The sequence below is a fragment of the Vanellus vanellus genome (genome assembly GCF_965231255.1).
Source record: "Vanellus vanellus genome assembly, chromosome: Z".
NCBI lineage: Eukaryota > Metazoa > Chordata > Aves > Charadriiformes > Charadriidae > Vanellus > Vanellus vanellus.
The window spans coordinates 70991900-71014251 of record NC_138908.1 but is presented as its reverse complement, the minus strand read 5'-3'; the positions used below and the strand labels follow the sequence as shown (position 1 = coordinate 71014251).

General features: G+C 39.9%; 1 protein-coding gene across 1 annotated transcript in view; it reads right to left on the bottom strand.

The window, feature by feature from the left end:
• Positions 1-5781: 5781 nt before the first annotated feature.
• The window catches only part of LOC309683521 (oncostatin-M-specific receptor subunit beta-like), a 31461-nt gene continuing 14890 nt past the window's right edge, over positions 5782-22352 (bottom strand). Inside the window, exons 5-18 of the mRNA XM_082497816.1 lie at positions 20875-21156; positions 20140-20269; positions 18624-18781; positions 16389-16525; positions 14928-15087; positions 14323-14399; positions 13687-13903; positions 13006-13188; positions 11755-11856; positions 11295-11468; positions 9412-9576; positions 7813-7891; positions 7465-7537; positions 5782-6496 (exon numbers count right to left, since the gene is read on the bottom strand). Coding sequence (XP_082353942.1) covers positions 6047-6496; positions 7465-7537; positions 7813-7891; positions 9412-9576; positions 11295-11468; positions 11755-11856; positions 13006-13188; positions 13687-13903; positions 14323-14399; positions 14928-15087; positions 16389-16525; positions 18624-18781; positions 20140-20269; positions 20875-21156 — 2387 coding nt within the window. The 3' untranslated portion in view covers positions 5782-6046. The remainder of the gene's footprint in view (positions 6497-7464; positions 7538-7812; positions 7892-9411; positions 9577-11294; positions 11469-11754; positions 11857-13005; positions 13189-13686; positions 13904-14322; positions 14400-14927; positions 15088-16388; positions 16526-18623; positions 18782-20139; positions 20270-20874; positions 21157-22352) is intronic.

Sequence of the window (22352 nt, the reverse complement as noted above, 5' to 3'; positions counted from 1 at the left end):
ACTCTTCCATGGTCAGTGACACAAATAATATGTCTATGTGTCAAGACATGTTTGAAATGCTCTGAAAACATACTACACCAGTAACTGTTGGACTTCTCTGGCCGTGAGAAATAGATGCTTCTGTAAAACCAAAATGTCAATCACAGTAGACCAAATAGTGGTATAAACTCCAAAGGAAATAATGTAGTTTTCCCAAAAATGGGGCTAGCGTATCTTATACAGTAGTTTCAAACACTACCTCAGTTAGGCTAGAATATAAGAGATTTGTTTTAATAACTAGATGGGGTTACATCAAACAACTCCATGTTATTTTTCTGCAGTTTAAGCGAAATAAACAAGTTTTATCACCTGTATTTAAAAAAACACCTTTGTTCATTTGTTACCAGTTTAACCCATAGCACTTAATGTAGAAAGCACCATAGGAAGGCCTGTGATTATAAAAAGGTAAGCAAAAATCATGTCAATATACTTTTTAAAGAATTTCCATCCTGAAATGCTTATGTGTTTTGAAGTACTTGCTTGTGTGGGGATCTATGACAACAAAAGCTTGATGTACAAATTATGGCTGCAAATTTAGTTATAAAGCGTGATATTTTTTTCTGAAAATGTATGAGTGTCAGTAGATTTCAACAAATGTGCATCAAGGATGTAAAGTCTGTACTGTACATAATACAACATTTCTAGAGTTAATTTACGTATTTACATTAAGTTCACATTAATGTGTCATTTTAATTGGCGAATGAAGGGATACTGTTACTGAAGGAATTTGATATTGGCCTAGTTATAAACTGTGAATTTCTAATTATATAGATTTATTTTTTAAAATATCCCTTTCAAAGTTCTTATTTGGGGTTTTATTTGTTTCATGATAAAACTTCAAAAGAAAACAGTAGTAAATAAAAATTGTGCTTATATTAACCCTAATAAAGAATTTTTCCCCTTCTCCTAGAAGGGTTTGCAAGGGAAGCTGACAGACTTTGTATTTTTTCCCATGTGAATGATTGGGGATACCGTCAAATAAATGGTGAAGCACGTAGCGTTCACTTACACTATATGCGAATACAGTGTGGTTGCTGTGGCAAAGAAAACTCCCGAATGATTCGGCACGCCAACCCAAAATACTCAGCTCTGAACCGAAAGCCTGTGTGGGAGGGAGAGGCTGGCTGGGGAACCAGTCTCTCTGAGTCTACTACACTAGCTGGCGAATTTTCTTAGTCTCCGTTTACAGTCAGTGGAAAGGGATAGCCCTTTCCAAAGGGCAGAGGGCTAACTGGAGGGCTCCCCGTTACTTCCCCGAGGGCCTGTTTCTCCCCACTGAGTGGGGAGGAGGACACCTCTGGGTGCGGTGAGTGTCCAGACACCTTTTCAGCCGCCTGAAATTCAGAGGTGCTGAATGCTCCCAGCTGTCACGGGCATCACTTGAGGCTGGAGATGGTCAGGCTTTGACCTGCCTAACTTGTACATTGGGCCCTTGGCAGGCTGTATTTGAAATGTTCACTTTTCCTCATCCAACAGTTCTTGCTTGACTTGGCATTCATACCCTAATGTGCTGTGTTTGGGATTTGTTGGTTTTTTTTTCCCAAGACACAATGAAGTGCTAAAGTATTGGTTAGTTTAGGGTGCAATGGCTTGGCACACTGAGGCAAGCTGCTTTTACAAACATTTAAAAAGGCAGCAGTGATAATCTTGCTCATCTCTTTGTCATTTTGTTTTGAAACATGTAGTGGTCTTGAAGGAGAGGTGTATTTTGCAGTGTGAGACTGGAAAAACCTATAGCACCTTTACTAGGTGCCTGAAGAGGAAGGCAGCTATTCGAGAGCTAGGCAATAATCAAAGCCTAGCGACAGATGAAAGAGTTGTCCCTTCTTCTTAGTCTGTGTCTTGGACCTTGGTATTTGGCTTTTTGGACTGCAGGAAACTGGTGTCACCGTGTAAGTGAACGTGAGCTCAAGCTGAGCAATCGCAGTAGAAGAATTCCTGCCAGGCTTCAGAGCATCTCTGAGGTTCCTGCCCACCTGGCAGGGCTGTGCAGAAGCCCTGTTGCTCGGGGCTTCACTGGAGCCAGTTGAAAGCAGGTCCCATAACTTTTTCTAAGTTACGCTTCTATTATCGTGTGCTTATTAAAGATATACTGGGTGAGAGTAAAACCTAAGAACTGTAGAAGACCTTTGGGAACATGCTAGAAACCATGTTTGTATTGTGCTAGAAGCCCCCCCATCTCCATGTTTTTTGTTTAACTCCTGATTCTGGTTCCCTGGATAGTTTTGTTTTCTTTGGACTATTTTTGTAACATAGACAGCAATGCCACAGCATGCAGAAATTGCACATTTTGCTTGAGTTGCTTTGTAAAATACACTATTTTATTCGAGAAATGTAATTTATGCCAAAAAGTGTAATGCCATTTTGCCACTGAGTAGGGTGTTCTAGCACAAGATGCAATGTCTAAGAGGGTAAAAGGCAGACATTTTGTAGGTTTAACTGAAAAATTGTACCAATACTGGGCTGTCAGCGTCCCTAAAACTGCATTGCAAGAGATTATCTAAATTAATCACTCTGAGGAGGGAAGGGATCAAGGAAAATCTCATGACTAATTCTCCCTGTCCCGTGTGGTCTTTTTTTTTTTTTTTAGTAATACGCTGCTACATATTTGGAGGTTCTAGTGTTTGTAGGTCACTGAACAGACATTGAAATCTGATTTATATTGTATACCTGTAACATAGAAAGAAAAAGTATTTATATATTTTCTGTAAGAATACTGCATTGAGCTGTGTATAATTTAAACAGAGGCTTGTCCCAAAATGGTATTGCCCATCTTGAATTTTTTTGTGTTTTTTCTTTTCTTTTTTTTTTGTATAGTGTGTACAGTTCCTGTCAATGGGCATTAAAAGCCTTCTGAAGCGTAATCTTATCAAAGGGATGCATTGTTAATAAAATGTACTTAAACTTCTTATAGTTGTTCTGGTCTCATGTGTACCTCTCAGCACTTAGAAGTGGGTTGGAATTTTATTTATATTTGTAAATTACTAATTAAGTAGAACAACCTGAAGCTTTCCAAATAAACATTTTTTGTCAAAAATACATTTTACATTAATGTTTTGTAAGATGCCTTATAAAAACAGAAGGGGAGTCTTTAATAGTTTGTACAGCTTTTTTATTTTAAAAATTTAGCATACTGAGAATTAGTAATTTTCCATTATGTGGTGGTTTAAGTGTTAGGATTTCAACAACAGCTGTGCAAGTTCAATTATAAACAAAAAAAAAAATGACAGAAGCTTACTGGTTTGGACTCAAACATTAATGCAAGACAGGTATCTTAAAAAAAAAAAAAATAAATATAAAAATTATACATGCCTCCCCACTCTCATGCAAAAATACTTTCTAATCTTTATTTCTAGTTTTAGTGCCTGGACTGTACTTCTGAGTGGCATGAAGGCATTATCCCCCTTGGAATCTTCTGATTGTTAGTATGCTTTTAAGCACAGGAAACACCACCCATCAGGGCCAGCAGGTTTATAGATGGAGAAGAGCGAACTTCTCATCACCTCGCCGAGCACTCTGCTACCTGGTACAAGTGTTTCTTTCTTTCCTTCCAGAGTATGAAGTTCCATCAGGGCAGGATCTCCTCAGGAAAGACCAAGGGAGCTGAGGTGGGAACTCCCCAACCGGCCAACCTGTCTCACCCCACCATCAGGAAGGCACAACTGGCTCATTACTGCCATTACTGAACCACTGCAGCCAACCTCCAGTGGCAGCAGCTTTTTCAAAAGTAAGAATTTGCCCTGTGTTAGCTCTGTCCTCTGGCATGAGGAACTGCAGCATGTTGAAATTTAAAATGTTTCGTGGGATAGTCTGGCTTTTTTGACTGACTCCTGTATCACAATTCCTTAGATGTGTAACTCTTAATTCAGGATACTTTTCAAACCTTTTTAAACAAACAGGCCTTTTTTGAAATGCACAGCTAGGGAGCTTTATTTTGGTAGTGGCAAAACAGCTCCCTTCTGTTTATTTTCTTTTTTCCAGCAGTAAAGCTTTTGAAGTACACAAGTATATATGATGTGGTGAAACACTTTTGAGTAGGAAATGCTCAAAGTTGTAAATATGCGGTGGTATCAGACTTTGAAATTCCTGGTAACTCAAAGGAGAGTAATGTAAAGGGAGGAAGTTTCTCTGGGATGTCTCCATTGAATGGCATCACCCTCCTCTCTTCCCTGTTCTCTGCCAAACTGCAGTTCAGCTAAAAGTGACCAGCTGTGTTTCCTTACTCCACTGGCTGAAGGCTGAAAGGAAGGACCATATTGCATTTGTTTTTCTACTTCTCAAATAAATCTGAGTGGGATCTACATGTGGGTGCAGCACAGGCTGCACTGACCCCTAAGCAGTTACCTGTCTGTCTGTCTGTACCTCACCTTTGCTGGCCTGAAGACGCCTCCCTCTGTTTGCAGTCAACGCTTATCACAGCCAAAGCCTACATAAGGTCTTGCTGGTTTTCCTGTTGCAACACACAGACATTACAACAACATCTTTAAGCAACAGTACAAAACGTCTGTGTGGTTTAGTATCAAAACTAATTTCTGTCTGCAGCTGCTTAGTTTTTAGGAAGAGTGATTAGGTAGTTACACATAGGTAAGATGAATAACTGCATTAAAACAAATTAGCTGACCATGAAATTGTAAAAAAAAAAAACCACTTTTTGCCTTTTGGGAACTGCTTATTCTGTGCTTTTAAGTTGAATTCTTTTACTTTTAAAAGATTCTGGACAGCATCACAATTAGGCAAAACCAAAAGGTTCCTTGCGCACTAAGGATGTTAATCTGATGAGACTTGCAGATACAATTCAAATTACCCTGCTTCGGTACAAATGTACAATTTTTTAAGATTAAATTCACTGCTGCCTACTGTAGAGATGCTGAGCATTACAATAAAAATCTTTTTTTTTAATACATGCAACAGTAGTGTTGGAAGATCTAGCCGATACGCAGCCTGAATATGATGTTCATCACAAATGGAATTCATACATCTATGCACCAGACTACTGTGTCTGCTTAGCTGGTTGTTTGGGGCTTGCTAGGTAACTGCAGGGGTTAATGCCAAAAGAAGTTGAGTTCATGTGCACCAGTGGAGAGAAGACAGTGCCATGGTAACACCTCTGCGAACAGCTGCCCTGCTGGAAAAACAGTTCCTTTCCACTTAACTCCCCCCATTTCTTTGTTTAGTTAAGAGGATTTTGTTCAGGATTTTAAAGGGTCATTCTTCCAGGCAGAGAAGGCAGAAGTGGGAGGAGCCCCAGTTACCAGAAATGGGAGCAGCAGCCCACTAACAGAGGTCTGTACTGTAAAAATGTGTTTTCTGTGCTCTTTCATTCACCAAGTGTAGGTAAAGGACAGGTGAAGTAAAAGCAGGACAATCACTGGATTCCCCTAGAGAATTCCAGGGTCCTTCTGGTCTTTCAGTAATGTGCTACACTGAATGCGGGTAACCCTTCTATGTCAGTTCCTTATGCCATTTGAGAGAGACAAAATGCAACGTGCCCCCCCTGATGCTAGTGCGCTTGAGGCAGACTGCGAAGCTGGGTAATGCTCGGTGCGCAGCTGCACAACACACGCTGGCTGGGGGCGGCCCCAGCACTTAGCAAGCACACAGAGAATACTGCTAGAGAAATACGCTCCTCGAGCACAACCACCTACCTGCTTGTTTAACTTGCTCCTCTACTTTCTGAATACATTTTTAATCTCTGCAAAATACAGTAGTTCACTGCATCAGGCTATGAGAAACTGCTGTCACCTAACCTACATAATACAGCCCACAAACCAGCCTGTAAGTCTTGTACAACACCTGTAGCTTGTGAAGAAGCCATAGCGCACACTACTCCTGTGCACAAATCAGTGTTTTTAAACTAGTCCTGAAGCAAGAGCTTTGCAGCATCGACAGAAGTAGGGCAGTTGGACTTGTGAAAGCCTTCATCAAAAGGTGAAGTTGTTGTGGTTTTAGAAATTCTTATTTATATTGTGTAACCAAACACTGGATGGACTCAATGGAGGAGAGTACATCAAAGCCTCCTCCCCAGGCAGTGCACAGCTGTTTGTGAAATATATTTCAGACTGGTCTTTCTGCCAGATGTTTCTCTGGGTGTTGAGGCAGCATCTTCATTACAAATCTCGAAGTAGTAGTGTGGTTGGTACAGCACTACTGACAGTTCTGGCCTGCTTGCTTCTAGTGTCTCTGGTACTTGATAGGGATCAGATTCAACTGCAGGATGAGAAGAATAAGCAAAATTTTCAAACCAAGTATGAGTCTGAGGTGTTGGTGTGGGTGTAAAGTCTCTCTCTTCATTGTCATTAGGGTAAACCCAGGAAGAATTGTGACCATCAATCTTATCTTCTGTTGGCGTTGAAGACAACTGGCTCCATGGATGTAATTTCTGGGCTACAGCCTTATTGTCCACTGCTAGCACGTCAGGAATGCAGTCACTTACTTTCAATACTTTCTCAGAACCGATCTACAAGGGAATCATAAAACAACAAAAAATACTCAGTGAAAGGAGCCCAGAGTAAAGGATAGGCAGTGATTACTTCAAGCACTTCCAGTATCGTCTTATAATTTTTTTTAGTTTGGATTGTTCAAATAAATGAACAGAATTTAAAGGAAAATATGTTTCCATAATGTTCAGTGGAAGCTGGTTTTTATGTGGAATTCATCAGAGTAATTTAGAGATTTCTTTTTTAAGTAAGTTCAATACACCTACATTTGAAGAAGGAACCTTGTACCTTAAAGATTTTGCCAGGTTTCTGATGCGTGCAGTTTTTAGTCTGAACCACCAGCCACTGGAAGGCAGCAGCATGGGCTGTTAGGTTGTACCACCTCCTCCCTCTGCTGCCAGCGTTCAGCAAACACTAGCAGCAAAAACGGCAGCAGCCCTCCGTGTGCCAGGGCAAAGACACGCTCCTAGTTCTGCAACCCCCTTGCACGCACTGCGGAAGCAGCAGCTCCCAGTTCAAAGGGCCTACAGAAGCAGCTGACGACGTTTTGCCAGTCCTTTCCCTGAGCCAGACCTGGCAGAACCCCCTGAGTCCTCCCAAGGGCCAGCAGGTGCATCACTCTGCTGGCAGAGGGCAGGAGGAGTGGGGAGATACAGCGAAGTCCAGTACTACCTGTGTTCAGACAGTGCCGGGTTTTGAACGGGAATAATGGAAGAATCGTCTACTGTATCAAAAGATTTCATTTATTCGCCAGTTATGCTTTCACTTTTTTCAGGAACGGGCAGCAGAATATAAACTGATCACTGCAGAATCACATGAATATCAAAAGGAGAATTTTCCACTAAATGATGATATTAAATTATGTTAATTACTGTATAATGAGTGTCACTCACTTTTAAATGTAGTCAACATAGGAAAAATATTTTTCCAAAACTTTACTAATCAAAGAATGGAAACATTAGAAATACTAGATTTTCAGTGATCTTACCTTAAACTCTTTGAATGACAGTGCTTTGCTCTTGTTAGGACTAGGTATTACAGGGCAGCAGCACTCCTTCACCCTGGGAATGAGAAAAACAAACGATGTTTTGTTCTCTCATCAAAGCATATTCTACCAGCAGAAGAAACACATAGATGTGTATAGAAGCAACAGCAGATGATGAGCATCTCAGAAATGCCGCAAGCCAAGTACTTACAACATCAACACAGCTGGACAGCCAAAGGAAAAAATGAATGAGGCCTTACAACAGGCTGGAAGCAACAAGCTTCAGCTGTGGTTTGTGAGTTACGCTGGCTATGTTCTCTGTCTACAACAGAAAAATGCATTGTAACTTACCACTTCATCTTCCAGCGGCATATAGCTGCTACTAGTGATGGAACTATCACTAGCAGGACTAGAAGGTACAGCATGTTTGCTGTGAAAGAAAAATACTTTAAAAATTTGTTTTCAACTTCTCGCCTGTTAAAGTCAATATAGCCTGAGTTTCTGGGACCAAAATAACATCAAGCCCATGTGGGATACCTGCCGCTAACTCAGCAGTAAAACTGTGTGGTCCGTGGTTGCAAGATAGTTTGGCTGGAAGTTCTTGGACCAAAATTGAATTATTACTCGATTGCTTTTAATTTGCCTTCATGTTAGCATCTTAACTATAAGGGTAAATTTCCAAAAGTTAAGACAATGATAATCTCACTTAACTTAACTTTCTCTCGGATCCCCAAAGAAAACAGATTTTTACCATGACATGTTTGACAGAACATCTGTACATCCAGTATGGATGGACTACAGCAAGACAAGACACTACACAAGTGTTCTTGCTCTCCTAGGATTTATGCCAACACAAGAATCTCAGTATTTTCTTCTTGTTGGAAGACACAGCCTTGGGCTACAGTTTTCACAAGCAGTTTAGGCGATAAGAAGCAGGCCGAGGGGAAGCACTAGTTAGTGCTCTCTCTCCCCCTGCCCCGGCCAGTGAGCTCTTGCCCCGTGCCAGCGAGTCTGTGTGTCCCTGCCACAGACCGCAGCAGGGAATGGACACGTGTTACATTCTCCTTTTATCTTTTCTGGGTTAATTAAGCCCTCATTTTGATTCCCTGCGTGGCTGTACAAACGCCTGTGCCTGCACAAAGAGAAGTCTGGCTAATGGGAGCGGGAACACGGGTGTGAGAGGCAGAACTGCTTCTGTGAGGGTACCACGAGGGTTTAGACACTCTTCTGCTAGTTAGCCTAAAACATGAAGTCTCCTTGTGTAGGCCAATGCCTCACCCTTTCCTACCCCTCCCCTTTCACCTTCACCCCCAGGAAATTTTTCAAATCCAGGCATCTCCAATTTGGATGGTAAATTTCACAGCCAGGACTGCTGAGTGGTATTTCCAAGGGAACGGAACTACAGGCAAGTGATTTCCTGTTCTGCTTGGATGGTCAAATCTGCCAAGTTAGCAAACCACAATGCTCAAGCCAACAACCCTTTCTTATTGACTTATGAAGGAGTTAATTTGGCAATGGATTTAAAGACTGATAAGAATAAGAATCAACATTAGAAGTCCAAGAGTCCACACAGAAATTACCTATTTGCACACAGGTCTGTAGTTTTTCCCATATTAGAAAACTAGTTAAATCCAAATGCAATTCTTCAACGCATTCTAGCAAACAGGACTCACCAGTCATGCAGCTGTGCATATATTAAGCTATTTCCCAGAAAGATATAGGACTTGAATAAGGATGTAAAATTGTTTTCTTTCAACAATAAAAAACATAGCTATTTAAAAGTATCAAAATGCTGTGTTGGTATGCAAATTTCATTTCTCAGTTGGATCCTTTCTCACCTGTGTGTTACATTGAATTCAGTGTTTTCCTTTGAGAAAGGAAAATTATTCTAACCTTTTAAATCATCCCATCCTTCTGCTAGAAGACAAATTTTCCACAGCCAATACTCACAGTTAAACGGCGTATCTATGTATCTGAAGTTAACAATGGGAGTCTCTCCTCCACCTGTATATGCTTTAACCACTAGTTTGTATTTTGTGTTTGGCAGTAGGTGTTTCACGGTGAATCTCTTTTCTTCTGGGTTTTCAATTGTGTATTTACATAGCACTGAACCATCTAAAATGAAACAGGTAAGACAGAATCACAGAATAGTTTGGGTTGGAAGGGACATTTAAAGATCATCTTGTTCCACCCCCCCTGCCACGGGCAGGGACACCTCCCACCAGATCAGGTTGCCCAAAGCCCCATCCAGCCCGGCCATGAACACCTCCAGGGATGGGGCATCCACAACTGCTCTGGGCAGCCTGTCCCAGTGTCTCACCACACTCACTGTAAAAAATTTCTTCCTTATATCTAATCTAAATCTACCCTCCTTCAGTTTAAAACTGTTACCCCTTGTCCTATCACTACAGCTCCTGGTAAAAAGTATCTCTCCATCTTTCTTATAAGCCCTCTTTAAGTTTTGAAAGATTACAATAACATCTCCCCAGAATGCTACAAATGAGCTTAACAGAGACCGCTAGACCACTGAAATAACACAACATTTGCAACCAGCCTTCTTCGTAATTTGCACACTTTCTTCTGAGAAGGATGATGCATCCTGACTCATTGCCATTGGGCTGAACTCGCGTCCTTTCCAACTGGACTGTCCACAGCGTTGCCCATGCTCTGGGAGACCACCCAATAACTTGCTGTTAAAAGCTGCAACTGTTTATTTTCATTTCCTTTTACTAGAGCTTTTTAACAGAATTATTTGGGTATTGCCATTTCCTTTTTCACCAGAATCCTGTAGCCCTTAAGCTTAGGTCAAGTTCTTTGAAGATAATCAAAAACAAAAAACTCTTTTGACTCTCTATTGTGCAACTCCCAGACCCCAGGGAGAAAAGGGTTAGCTTATTCCTCCTGTTCCCAGTTACACCCTTTGTCTGCTAGCTTAGACAAACTGGGAAGCAGGAAATCTTCAATTTAAACATTCTGAAGTCTAACTGGGATTACTTGCAGAACTATGGTACTTCTATGATTAGTTTAGTTCTGAAAGGAACTCCTACATAAGCCTCCTTCAGTTCAAACTATGCTTTTCAGCCTCATACTAGTCTCATCAGCAGAAGGATCTGACACAGGATGTGACCCAACTGGAAGAAGAGGCAAGGAAAAAAAAAAAAAAAATAATCCTTGAACATGTTGGAAACATCTGAAAAATACACACTGGAGCAAAGTCAGCTGGAGCAGTTTAGAGTGTGGAGCAGGAAGATCAGATATAGAAGCTTAAATGTGGCTTTGTGCCACCCCACAGCTCAGTTCTGCTGAAAGAACTCCACTGTAGAGCACAGCCACAAATACTTTCACTATAAAAGAATTCAAATGGGGAATTTACACAGTGCTCCAACTCTGAAGGAAATAAATTGTATCCCATCTGTTTCTAAAATACCCCAAATCATAGTAAAACTAACATGCTTCTGATGACTCATCCAAGTAGACCACAAACAGATGTTTTCGAAATTCATCCAGAACTCGGATCACAAGAGGCAGAAACTTGACTGCTCCTACAATACTGCAAGAATCTTTTCTGGAGCTCACACTGGAGTTAAAAGGAGCTACAGACAACAGGATGGGGGCTATAAACATGTTTAAAGCCAGGACCCACTTCCGCCCATTAGTATCTCAAGCATTACAAGTGGAATCAAAAGCAGCAGGTGTTGAAATCTATATATTGCCTAATGAGCCAATTTGCCTGCCTGATGTGAACTTTCTAAGAGGCTGCAATATGCACAACAGCCACAAAGTCTTTCACCTGTATCAATGACATAACTTCCTAAATCCCAGAGCTCAGTTACCTGGAAGAACATGTTTTTTGGATCCTTTCAAACTGCAGTTCGCCTGTATAGGCGACACATAAACATGGTAGCCTCTTACAAAACCAGACTCATTTGTGAGTTGATAATCCCAAAATAGTGTTACTGCATTGAACGTCAGTTCAACTTTTTCCACAGTAGGGTCGCTCAGAGGAGCTGCAAGAAAGGAAATTCAAGTTAAATTTGCCATTATTCTTCAGGAATGTTTATCTTCTCACTTGAAAAACGTCTAAATTCCCATGTGGTGTTTCTGGTTATATCTTATTGTATCTTGTATATCTTATCTTGTACGTTGTTGTACATATTTTAAATGCTTCACTGACGATACAGAAACAACACAGAAAATACATTTTTAGGTAGTTGCAGGAGGAAGACTGTGGAATTCTGTTTGTCACAGATGACTTTAGCAAACACACATGCCCTAAATACATTGCCAACTTACGTAGCTCCCTGAGATAACCAGTCTTCTTCTCCAATAAAGAGGGTCTATTAGCAACAGATCCGTAGATGTGGAAGTTGTATCTCACCCCCGGAACAAAAGCAGCTAGAAAATAGTGGAACTGATTATACAAATAGGTTATGGTTTGTCTTTTGGACTTGCTTTTACTTAACTGCTTTCTACAGAGGTCTATAATCCATTAAAAATCTTCTTTGTGTGATAATGTGCTATAAAAGCAACTGAAGGAGACACAGGGTAAACCAATTCTTAGTGTGCATAATGTGAATTGAGCACATTTATTCTGTCTGAAAGAGAGAATTGGCAGGGCAAGGGGGGAGTGTGTATTATATTTTTGTTGCCCTGAAGTATTCAAGATGAGTGCACAATATACTCCAAATGCATCAAAGAGCAAGATAATTTAATTTCCATTTCTGGCCCAGGCAAAGGTTGTGTTTTGAACTGTTTAATGTAGACACATACCCATGCAAGGGATTCCATGTTATCCTCACTGACATCCACTCCCATTCAGATTAACCAAGTGCAACCCACTGAAGAACCAGACAGTATTTTTTCCATGTGTTACCACTCTCTCCTTCAGTAAGGATGCAGGCTCTCATATGTTTGTATGAATTGAAGTGCGTTTACTTTACTGCATATTGAAATGCGTTCAATCAAATTTTGTTCAAACATGTTTCGTTCCAAAGAGAACTCTCAGCTCAAGAGATTCCAGAAAGGCTATATTCTTGCAGCTGTGGAAGTATATCAGAGCAACCTTCACACAGTCAGAAAGGATTTAGGTCTAATGGCCACCACTGGGATAAAAAACACACAACTGGTTCTAAGCAACGACTGGTGCTAAGACACATTACTTGTGGCACACTGACAGCACTAAACTTCTCACTACACAGTGGTTGTTAAATTGCCCGAGCCTAAACTTCTGACTCGTGTTACAGATAAGGTATCCCTCACTTCAAGATGTTACTAAAAGCTACTCAGAAGATTTTTTTTTTTCTAAAATATTATGCTGACTTTTCTAAAACACTATGCTGACTTCCAAGGCTTAATGGTGCTGGCACATTTGGGGTGTCTATTTCATTTGCTAGGCAAAACATGATGCCACATGCCTTTGAAGAATTACACCTGCACTGAAGACACTTCAATATCCCACAGGATTTGTTTCCTAAATTCAATTAATGCCCACAGTATGAAAGATTGCTGCACAGACATCATAAAGAAAAATTGCTCTGCTTTCACCTGAGTCAATCAGAGCACTGGAAGCGTTGGGCCCAAATCTCTTCCACTGCAAATCACAAGGCTGCAACATCGGAAAGTTACACCAATCAATAATGTAACTGTCATATATATGTCCGGGCTTCCAGGAAATAATAATGCCATCATCTGTACCATTAACCTGTTCTTCTTTAAGCTCTTTGGTATCTAGGAATGAACAAAACAGAGCCTCTATTATTTTCCTGCACGAGACCTCAGATTCATAAATGAAGATCAATATAGTTTCTACAGTAAGCTGTTAAAACAATAATACAGTAGTTGTGTTCCCTCTCTATCAGACATGTGGGATCTTTCATATGCTGAAAGCTGACCTCTTTGTATGCTGAAATCTGACAAGCTAAAAGCTCAACTGCAGAAACCTGGAGTAATAAACAGAAAGTCACAAGAAGCTAGTCACACACAAGAGTTCCCCACGAGGCACCTGCGGCAGGTCTGAGGCCCCAGTTTAAGGCTGAACGTGTTTTGCTCTGTGGAGACTCTCTGTGCAAAGGCAAAAGTACAGTAATAATTCCCAGATATCAGCAATGTGAATTAACAGGCCAGGTTAATTTGTTCCCCCTAGATGACAAATTATCACTTCCCTTAAAATAGGTAGAAACAAAACTCTCGTAATAGAAATCTAATTGAAAATACTCATACTGTTACCTGTAGCTCTAGGGATGATCAATACTGAAGGAAGTGAATAATTAACATTGTTCTTTGCCATGATACTGATTATGTAGGAATGATTATCAATGGAAATCCTCGTGCTATTGCAGACTGATGAAAAGGAGATGCTTTCAGGCTTAGAGCCATCTTCTACTTTTTCCCAGGTTACTTCATATGAAATACTTCTTCCATTTGCTCGAAAACTTGGTGCTTGCTGGGCAAAAGGTTGTGGGAGTAGACACCAATTACTTAGTAAATTTTACCAAAAAAATACCAGAGGAGCATTTATAACTTTAAATCACTAATTGGATGTATTATTTCTGGAAGAACATAAACACTTGTTTCCATACATGCATACACATACTGCTTGAAATGGAAATGCAGAAGTCAGTAATGAGATTTGTCTTGTTATAACGCTTAGAAAAAACAGAAGAATAGGTCTGAAATACCAGGACAGCACATCATCATAAAGCTACATACATTCTGAAATATGTTATCTATAACATTTTTCTTAGTTTCTTAAAAGAAATTTTGATACTGAATTGCTATTAAGTGCACAAAAACTTGTTAAAGTTCTCGGGAGAAGTTTCCAAGCCCTTTATGAAAGGCTTTGTTTCTGTACCCATGTCTTACCTTCCAGAACAAGGTCACATTCCGCCCCCCCAGAACTGGGGTAATTTCTCGCCAGATGTCCAGTTTCCCTGATGGAGCTGCAATAAATACAGCAAAACAAAGATGCTCTAGGTACATAAAGGATAAACGATTTAATTGCTTCCTCCTATTTGAAAAAGTTCTGCTCCCAGAACCTTTTTCCTCATCACTCCCAGGTCTTGCAAAAAAATTAGCCTTTAACTTCTTTCTCCCTTCATTCTTTTTTTTTCTGAATGAATCTCATTCGTTTCCCCAGAAAACCTTTCTTTGCTTGCAGTTTCCAGGTGTTTGTTCCCACTTCTGCACTGTTCCTACAGCCCTCACAGAGCACTGTAACTCAGTCTGTCCATTCTCCCAGTCATCTGGATTTCCCACTCCCTGCACTGAGTGAAATGGCAGAGACTGGCAGGCAGGATAAGAGTTATTTAAGAAGCCACCTTCTTAAAGTTCACTTAGTGCACTTCTACTTTTATGCATGCAACTGGCCTCTGCTTTAGCTACCCAGCAGAAGAGTAGCAACAAATAGCAAACAGAGGTGCAAGTGAAGAACATCCTTCAAGCCTCCCTTCTCAACAGGCCGGACATACTTGCTTCCTTTGTTCTGATGGTTCGGGCTTCGCTCCAGTCACTCCACCTCCAGAAATGCTTAGCTGCCCCACAGTGTACTCTAGCTGTGTATTCAGTGTACGGCTGCAGTCCACCCAGGGTGGTGCTGGCATAATCGACATGCGTGTCTGAACTATTATGCTGCAAGACAGAAAAACAGAACAGTCAGAGCTCAGCCCAGCTTCATTAGCAAGAGGGTTTTGTCTGAAAAAAATAGTTCTTCCTCTAGATCCTACGACAGCCACTTAAGCTTGACTTGGGAAAGATAATCATGGAACAACAGTCAAAAAAAGAAAAAGAAAAAAAAAAAGAAGATAAAAAAAGAGATATGCACGAGATCGAAAGACTGAGAGATCCAAAAAGAGGTCTGCAAGCCATCTGTGTGTAACTGTCTGAGTAGGAGTCACTCACAACCTGCCAAATGACTAGACTTTACACCACGAAGGGAATTTACTGAGATCTTATCCTCACAGAGTCTGGATCCCTTAGTCAGTTAATGTACATAGGATGCTATTCCAGATCTATGCACAGCATATACAGCTACCTTTTCTTTCCATTTTTCCCCCAACCTTTTCCCTCACTCCCTCCTAAGAGACAAGGTGAATTCTGGTAACAGCCCAAAAGTGAGCATGCTTTTAAGCCTCTCCTCTAAACTGTCTCCCGCAATGGTCAGCTGCAGCAGCGATTTGATCTAACAGTTCTTGAGCAATACCTAAGACAGAATGCAGCTTGATCCTGATCTTCATAATGCCTTTTTAATGTGCTAGAGGCAAGCTGCCTTCACAAGAAAACGGCTACAGAGAACCAACAGTACGCATGCAAAGAGTCAGTCAGCCTCACCGTTTGTGAAAGAGGCAGAACAAGACAAGGAGTCTACTCAAATAATCTTCAATGAGATGGAAGAGGATGGGAAGAAAAACTGTTCTGGCGTTACCTTACTATAAAACAGTACTATCTTACTATACAACACTACTGTCAAGTGCAGTCAATAGTACACAGAAAGCTCCTGGACTAATATAAAAAAAAGCCTTCAACACACTTCACCATTTTTGTGTAAGATGATATGAGTAATAACAACATGACAAATCAAAATTAGCAATAGCTAACAGCAATTATAAGGCGCATAATATTTTCATTTACTTCAACAAATCTCAGAACCCATCCAGGACAGAACCTCATATGCAGACCAGTCACACCACACACTTCAGCCAGCAGTAAAGGAAGTGTAGGGAATATGAATTAGGGCCAGCAATGGCTGCCCACATGGACCACATCAGTGGTCATCAGTGTAGAGCTTGGGAGCAAAAAACAAATCCAGAAACAGGACACATTAACACCCTCGCAAAATTTAGACTGTATTCATATTAGTGGAGAATTATCTTTTAATCTCATGTGAAAATTATACTTGCTATGTCTTTGTGTATGAAATTCAGGTTTCATACCAGTTCTACTTTCCCATCAGGGTGGACCACTTCAGTTTGACAAAAGAGTTCAATTCCTTTGTTTCGGTGTTTCCAATATAATGTGATTTCTGTATCTGTGCATTCTTCCCACAGCTGGAAAGGTGCAGCAGGATAAACTGCCAATGGAAAATCTGAGTTAGCTCTTGTAAAACATGAAATATATGCAAAAGTATTTTAAGGTACTTTAGCTGAGCTAATAAGAAATACAGATTTTTCTGCCGGTATGGGAGAAGCAGATATAAATTAGTAAAAATTAATTTCAGAATGTAAATGTGAGTAAATGTTATACAAGATGAAGAAAAGACCCTTGTACTGACTTAGAAATATTTTAGAACATCATAAAAAAAAAAAGAGTCACTGAATTTTATTGCAAATCCAGTAAAATTCTCTAATCCAGGGCCTGGCAGAGGTTCCTGATGTAGCACGGTGATAACGTTTGCCACATTTCTACACCCCAGAATCCAGCCTCTTCAGCAGAAATTTTATTCGCAACTCTTACATTGACTCCTGCCAGTAGTTACCCTCTGGTAAACAGTGCCAATGCTACTTCTTCCAGAAGATTTCGGTCATCCTTTACTGAAATGTAAGCAGTATTCAGCAAGAGCAGCCGATCTCAAACTCTCCCATGTTATCAGTCCAATTGTAAGGAGTAAGACAGGGCAATGTGAGTGAGTGGTATGTTTATATAGGTTTGGCCATTATCCTAGAACTTCATGGACCATGAATTACAATTTGAGGACTTCCAGACTCAAAGGAGCTTGTGTTTGATACAGAAGGTCCCAGATACCATATGCAAAATTGGAAATGATGGACTTCAGTTTTTCTTCACTTGCTGACACCCTTAAGTAAGGAAAATTCCACTGTAAATACATCAAGGATCAGAAAAAACATAAAGGGCTCTACAACAATCACTATTTAAAAGGTTAACTCATCATAAATATTATATATAATTTCTTTAACTTGTAACAATCACTAGAACTGGAAAAAAAAATTGTAGTAAAACTTTAATCTACTTAGCACATTGAATGTAACGTATTTTAGCCTTATTTGCCATGAAAATTTAGTTTATAATATTGTGCTGTCTCACTACAACCTGTCTGTTTACTCCTCCACTTTCTTCCTGCTCCATTTCTTCCACCCCCAAACAATCAAATAATCAACTTTTAGAACTCTCGTGCATGTCTGAGACAAATTTAGCAGACAGGCAGGCATTTAGCATATGTTCTTAGAAGTCACATGAAAAAGCGTGTCTAGCAAAAGTATAATCGGTGCCTCTGAGGAAGGAAGCGCTGCCAGAACACAGCAGTTACACCAGCAGCCTCCCTGTCCATGAGCCTGCCAGCTTCAGAACTAAGCAAAGCACTTGTTGCTTCCTGCTTCGTCAAATGAATAAGGCGGCCATAGGACCTGAGGAACACTGAGGTGGATGTGCTGGGGCTAGAGGAGAGAAGGAAAACTGGAAATACTGCTGGAGACACGGGAAATATTCAGGTGTTTTGAGGCAGGAGTACATAGGAACTTACGGGGGACCCAGGTGACACTGTGAGAAAGCACACGACTAATAGGGAAAAACGAAGCACAGCCATCAGCTACTGCCCACAGAATCACCTGTTTTATTTCACTGATGGTGAACTACTCTTCCTCCCGTACAGTCAATGCTACTGTCCCATATCAGCACCAAGACAGGTTAGCACTATCACCTCTTTTCTGGCAATAGCTGCTTACATCTGTATCACATCTCATTTGGAGAGGTGTTAGTAAATTTATTTACCCACTTTTCAAAATCTGCATCTCCATTTTATTTTGGAAAGACAGTAACATCAGCAGTAACATTTTGGAGAAAGGACTGAATTCTCAAGTAACCTACATATATATTTTTATTGAACTCCCCATTTCATATCCTTGTATCACATTGCTTCCTATACCATGAAGCAGCTTCAGCAAAGCTGCAGACTTTGAAGCTCTAAGGGGTCATTTCAATAACCGAATCTGACCTTTGGAGTGAAGTTTTTTCTACCATTAACACAACATTGCAAAGCTGAAACTGAAGAGACAGCAGACAACTATAGCACAGGGAGAAATAACTAATAAAAGCCGTAAAGATAAAAATCAAGGACTTCCATACTTTAAAATGGGGCACTCAAGTATTAAGATCAGAAGGAGGACAAGGCCTGCAACAAAAAACCCTCAACAAAGACATAGAAAAGACCTTACTTCTGTGAGTTATATCAAAAACATCCGTGGCAGTCTTCTTTCCCAGTGGGTTTTCCACAGTCACTGTGATATTACAGATCCTCTGCTGGCCTATATCCCAAGAACACGAGCACTGCTCAGAACAACTTACTGTACACGGAACCACCTTTTGGGAAAACCTATCAAAGGCGGGAAAGGGGAGAAAGAGAGAAAGGCATTTTTCCTTATGGAAAATGTACAATTGACATAGATGTTGAAATTTTTGATGCCCAACTAGAATATAGCATCATAAAAAAAAATAAGGCTGAGGGAGACTTTAAGAAGCCACCCAGTTCTTTCCGCTAGCTTGAGGTAGGATGAACATAGGCATTCTTACAATTAGAAGGGGTTTTTTTTCAAAGTTTAAGTTTATTTTATCCTTTTAAGATACAGCTAAATCGCTATCCTTTTAAGATACAGCTAAGTTTACTTTATCCTTTTAAGACACAGCTAAATTGCTTTTAGTGATTTCCTCATGGAAATTCTAAACTAGGAACTTATTTGCCAAGAATTAAGCCATTCCATGTCTACCATTATGCTTTTAAATGAAGCAGTAATTTCAAGTGCATCTTCTAACTTTTCATTTTTAAATCATCATCATAATTTCTTAATGGAAGTGAATGATGCAGAGACCATGAAGGTATACACAATGATGACCTGCCTTCTGCAGAGATCTTTGGATGAAAGTTTGTTGTGATGATGAAGCATCTGTCCTGTTGTATGAATTCCCCTTTCTCTGTAAACCCTACTGTAAAGTCCCCACCTCCTCTCCATTTATTTAGATGCCTCCATAGCAAGGAGCGAAGGGTCAGGTCTGATAGGCCACAGCTGTGTAACCTTGACTCAGACTGCTAAGAAAGAGCTATGAGAAAGTCTGCAGAGAGATTTAAAAAAAAAAAAAAAAGCTGAAATTATAGAAATCATAGACAGAAGTAGGATTTGAGGTAGAATTGTCACGAGCTCAAGGATGCAAGAAAGAAAATACCAGCATGTAAAGTTATAAAATCCTAAAGAAAAAGAACTAGGGAGTCGAATCAGGCTCACTGAGGGTTAGCTGGGAGTCATCAGTTTGAGTCAGCCTCTGTGTCAATGGACTGTGAACACACTAATACTCAGCCTACCAGCTGAATTAATTCTAGCTGTCCGTTGTGTGTGTTACCCAATAATTATGTTGTGCTTTTAAGTTACCTACATCCTGATTGTTGGATGTCTTCAAACCCACTAAAAGATACCCAAAAAAGCTAACCTAAAAGCATGGTTAGAACAAGCTTTGTCAATCAAAACCTGGTCTGATGAACCCTCAACTTGGTTATAGTAGTCTAATTCAGAGCAGTTCTGCACTGGTGAAGCTTTGTTAAATAAGCTGATCAGTGAGCGGGAAAGAGGCAGGCAGCTAATTGCAACAAGGATAAAAAACATTTCCACAGATTTTAAAGGAAAGATCACGACTGTTCTGTACAGCACAGGCCAGAGTAAATATAACAATCAAGAGACTTACTCTTCAGACAAGGTGTATTTTGGTGAATGTCGTCCATAAAGATAGGTGTCTCCTCCTTGGCTCCAAGTACACGTCACTAGTCTCATGTCTTGAGTTTGGCAGGAAAAATCATTAGGTGTATCAGGTGGTTCTTGTCAGAGGGAAAACCAAAAAAACACAACAGCATGGCAGTCAAGGCAAAAGTCATCAACCTTTTTACTATATTAACTAGAAATAACGGACAAGTACAAAGTCTGGTTTACTACAGCTGTTATTATTTCAATTATACTTATTCAATGATTACTCTGCAGAGACAAACAGGATAACACCATAAATTAATTGCAATCCAAACACTTATGTATGCTACTATTTTTTGTTATATCCATGCTTTCATTAATTTAATCTGTATTGGTTTTTAGCCGTAAAAATTACAACTAGCCTTTGAAAGGGGGACTATGCTGAGTTTTGTCCACATGTGCAGAATGAAGCTGAACTCCTAAATGGGTAGGTATATTTAAAAATCAGTCATGTGTCCTAGGATCAATTAATGAGATTAATCTGAACACATTTAATGCTATTCTTTAATGCTTTATATATGGAAGCGTACAGATCTGAAGTCAGACATTAAACAGAGTTCAGCTGGATATGACAGGACAATGACAACTTACAGCAAACTTTTTTTTCTTCCTCCCATTCCCCACAGCTATTCTTGACTTAATAACAGGAAAATAGAACTGTAATAAAGCATTCACTTACTACCCACAAAGAAAACTGCATGATCGTAGCATTGCTCTTCATTGCAAGACTCTTGACAGTAGACAGTAATGTGAGGCACTTCTTGGTGTGCCACATTTTTCAGAGTGAGAAGTCCAACTTGACTGTTTGTGTGATTGAAAACTTTAACAGCTGGGACTATAAAGAATTCCTTAATGATTTGACCTTTCCTTCCAATGCAACAGAGAGTGATGTCAGAGCCTTCCTCTACAATTTTTTCACTTGGAAAGATTTGTGGTCCACTGTTATTTGAAGTGTCCAGGCCTGAAAATTAATAAATAATAAACCATTTCGAAATCTTCTCATGGCAGCAGCCTTCAACCAGAACACGTAATTGAGCATTTACAGAAGAATCTGCTAATGTTATATTATCCATTCATGGACTTTTATTTATTATTCTTCCCCATAAAGAGATCTACTTCACACATGTAATCATACTTTTAATATTCTTAAACCCATAAACACATAATGTAGTCCAACAAACTACCTAAGAGACTAAATCCATCTCGCTGCCTCTCACTTAGGGGAAACAGAGTGTGTGTTCAAGAACTGCCTTTACAGATGAACACTACCTCCTGCACCTAGGAACAGGTTGATGCTTACAGCCAAAATGCCTGGTCTTGAAGATTATGAGAAGGGGGCTAGAAAAATGTCATATTCTGAAGCTCTTGTAGAGTTCCACTAAAAAGGAGTCAACATTGAATGAATCAGATCAGTATGGGGATACACAGTTTGGAATGAGATTCCTATGGCTTTCAGTGTTGGACTTCTTGATGGATGAAAAAATTAGTGGAATTTAAGTGACTCACAGGCTTCTGCACAGATTGGAGATAAAATCTATTCTCAAGAATCTAACACAAAAATCTGATGAAGTCTAGAGTTACTATCTTTCAGAGAGCTCTAAATCAGATCCTGTAATGCAGAATCAATTTGTGACAAAGAGTCACAAAGAGTCACAAAGTTTGATCCCTATCCAATTTCAGTTGAAAAAATAAAATCTCCAAGATTGAGGTTAGTGCGAAAGATAGTCTTGCATCCTGATTCCCATTATCTAAGGTGAGGGAGATGGGCAATTTATGTACCACAATCCAAGATTACAGATCTGTGATGCTTCTACTAGCCATGATGTCTCCCATAATTAAAAGCCTTTGCTGCTCCAAACAAGACTAGTGTTTCTTTACAAAATCGCTGTAGTCATTTTTTCTAAAGCAGTTATGTATTTTGTTTAAACCAAATTGGAAACCAAACTGTTCTAGTTAGATATTGTAATGTGGAAAAAAAGGTTTTTTGATATCATTAATTACACTCACTCCCTGTTTACTCTCATATAATTCACAGAAGTTCATTCCAAGTGACATAAGGAGCTGACTTGCTCCTCTCTCTCTGCTTCTTTAATACTAATCAAAGATATGATACCCCAGACAAAAGCAACACATGCATCAGATGATGTAGCCATAGCT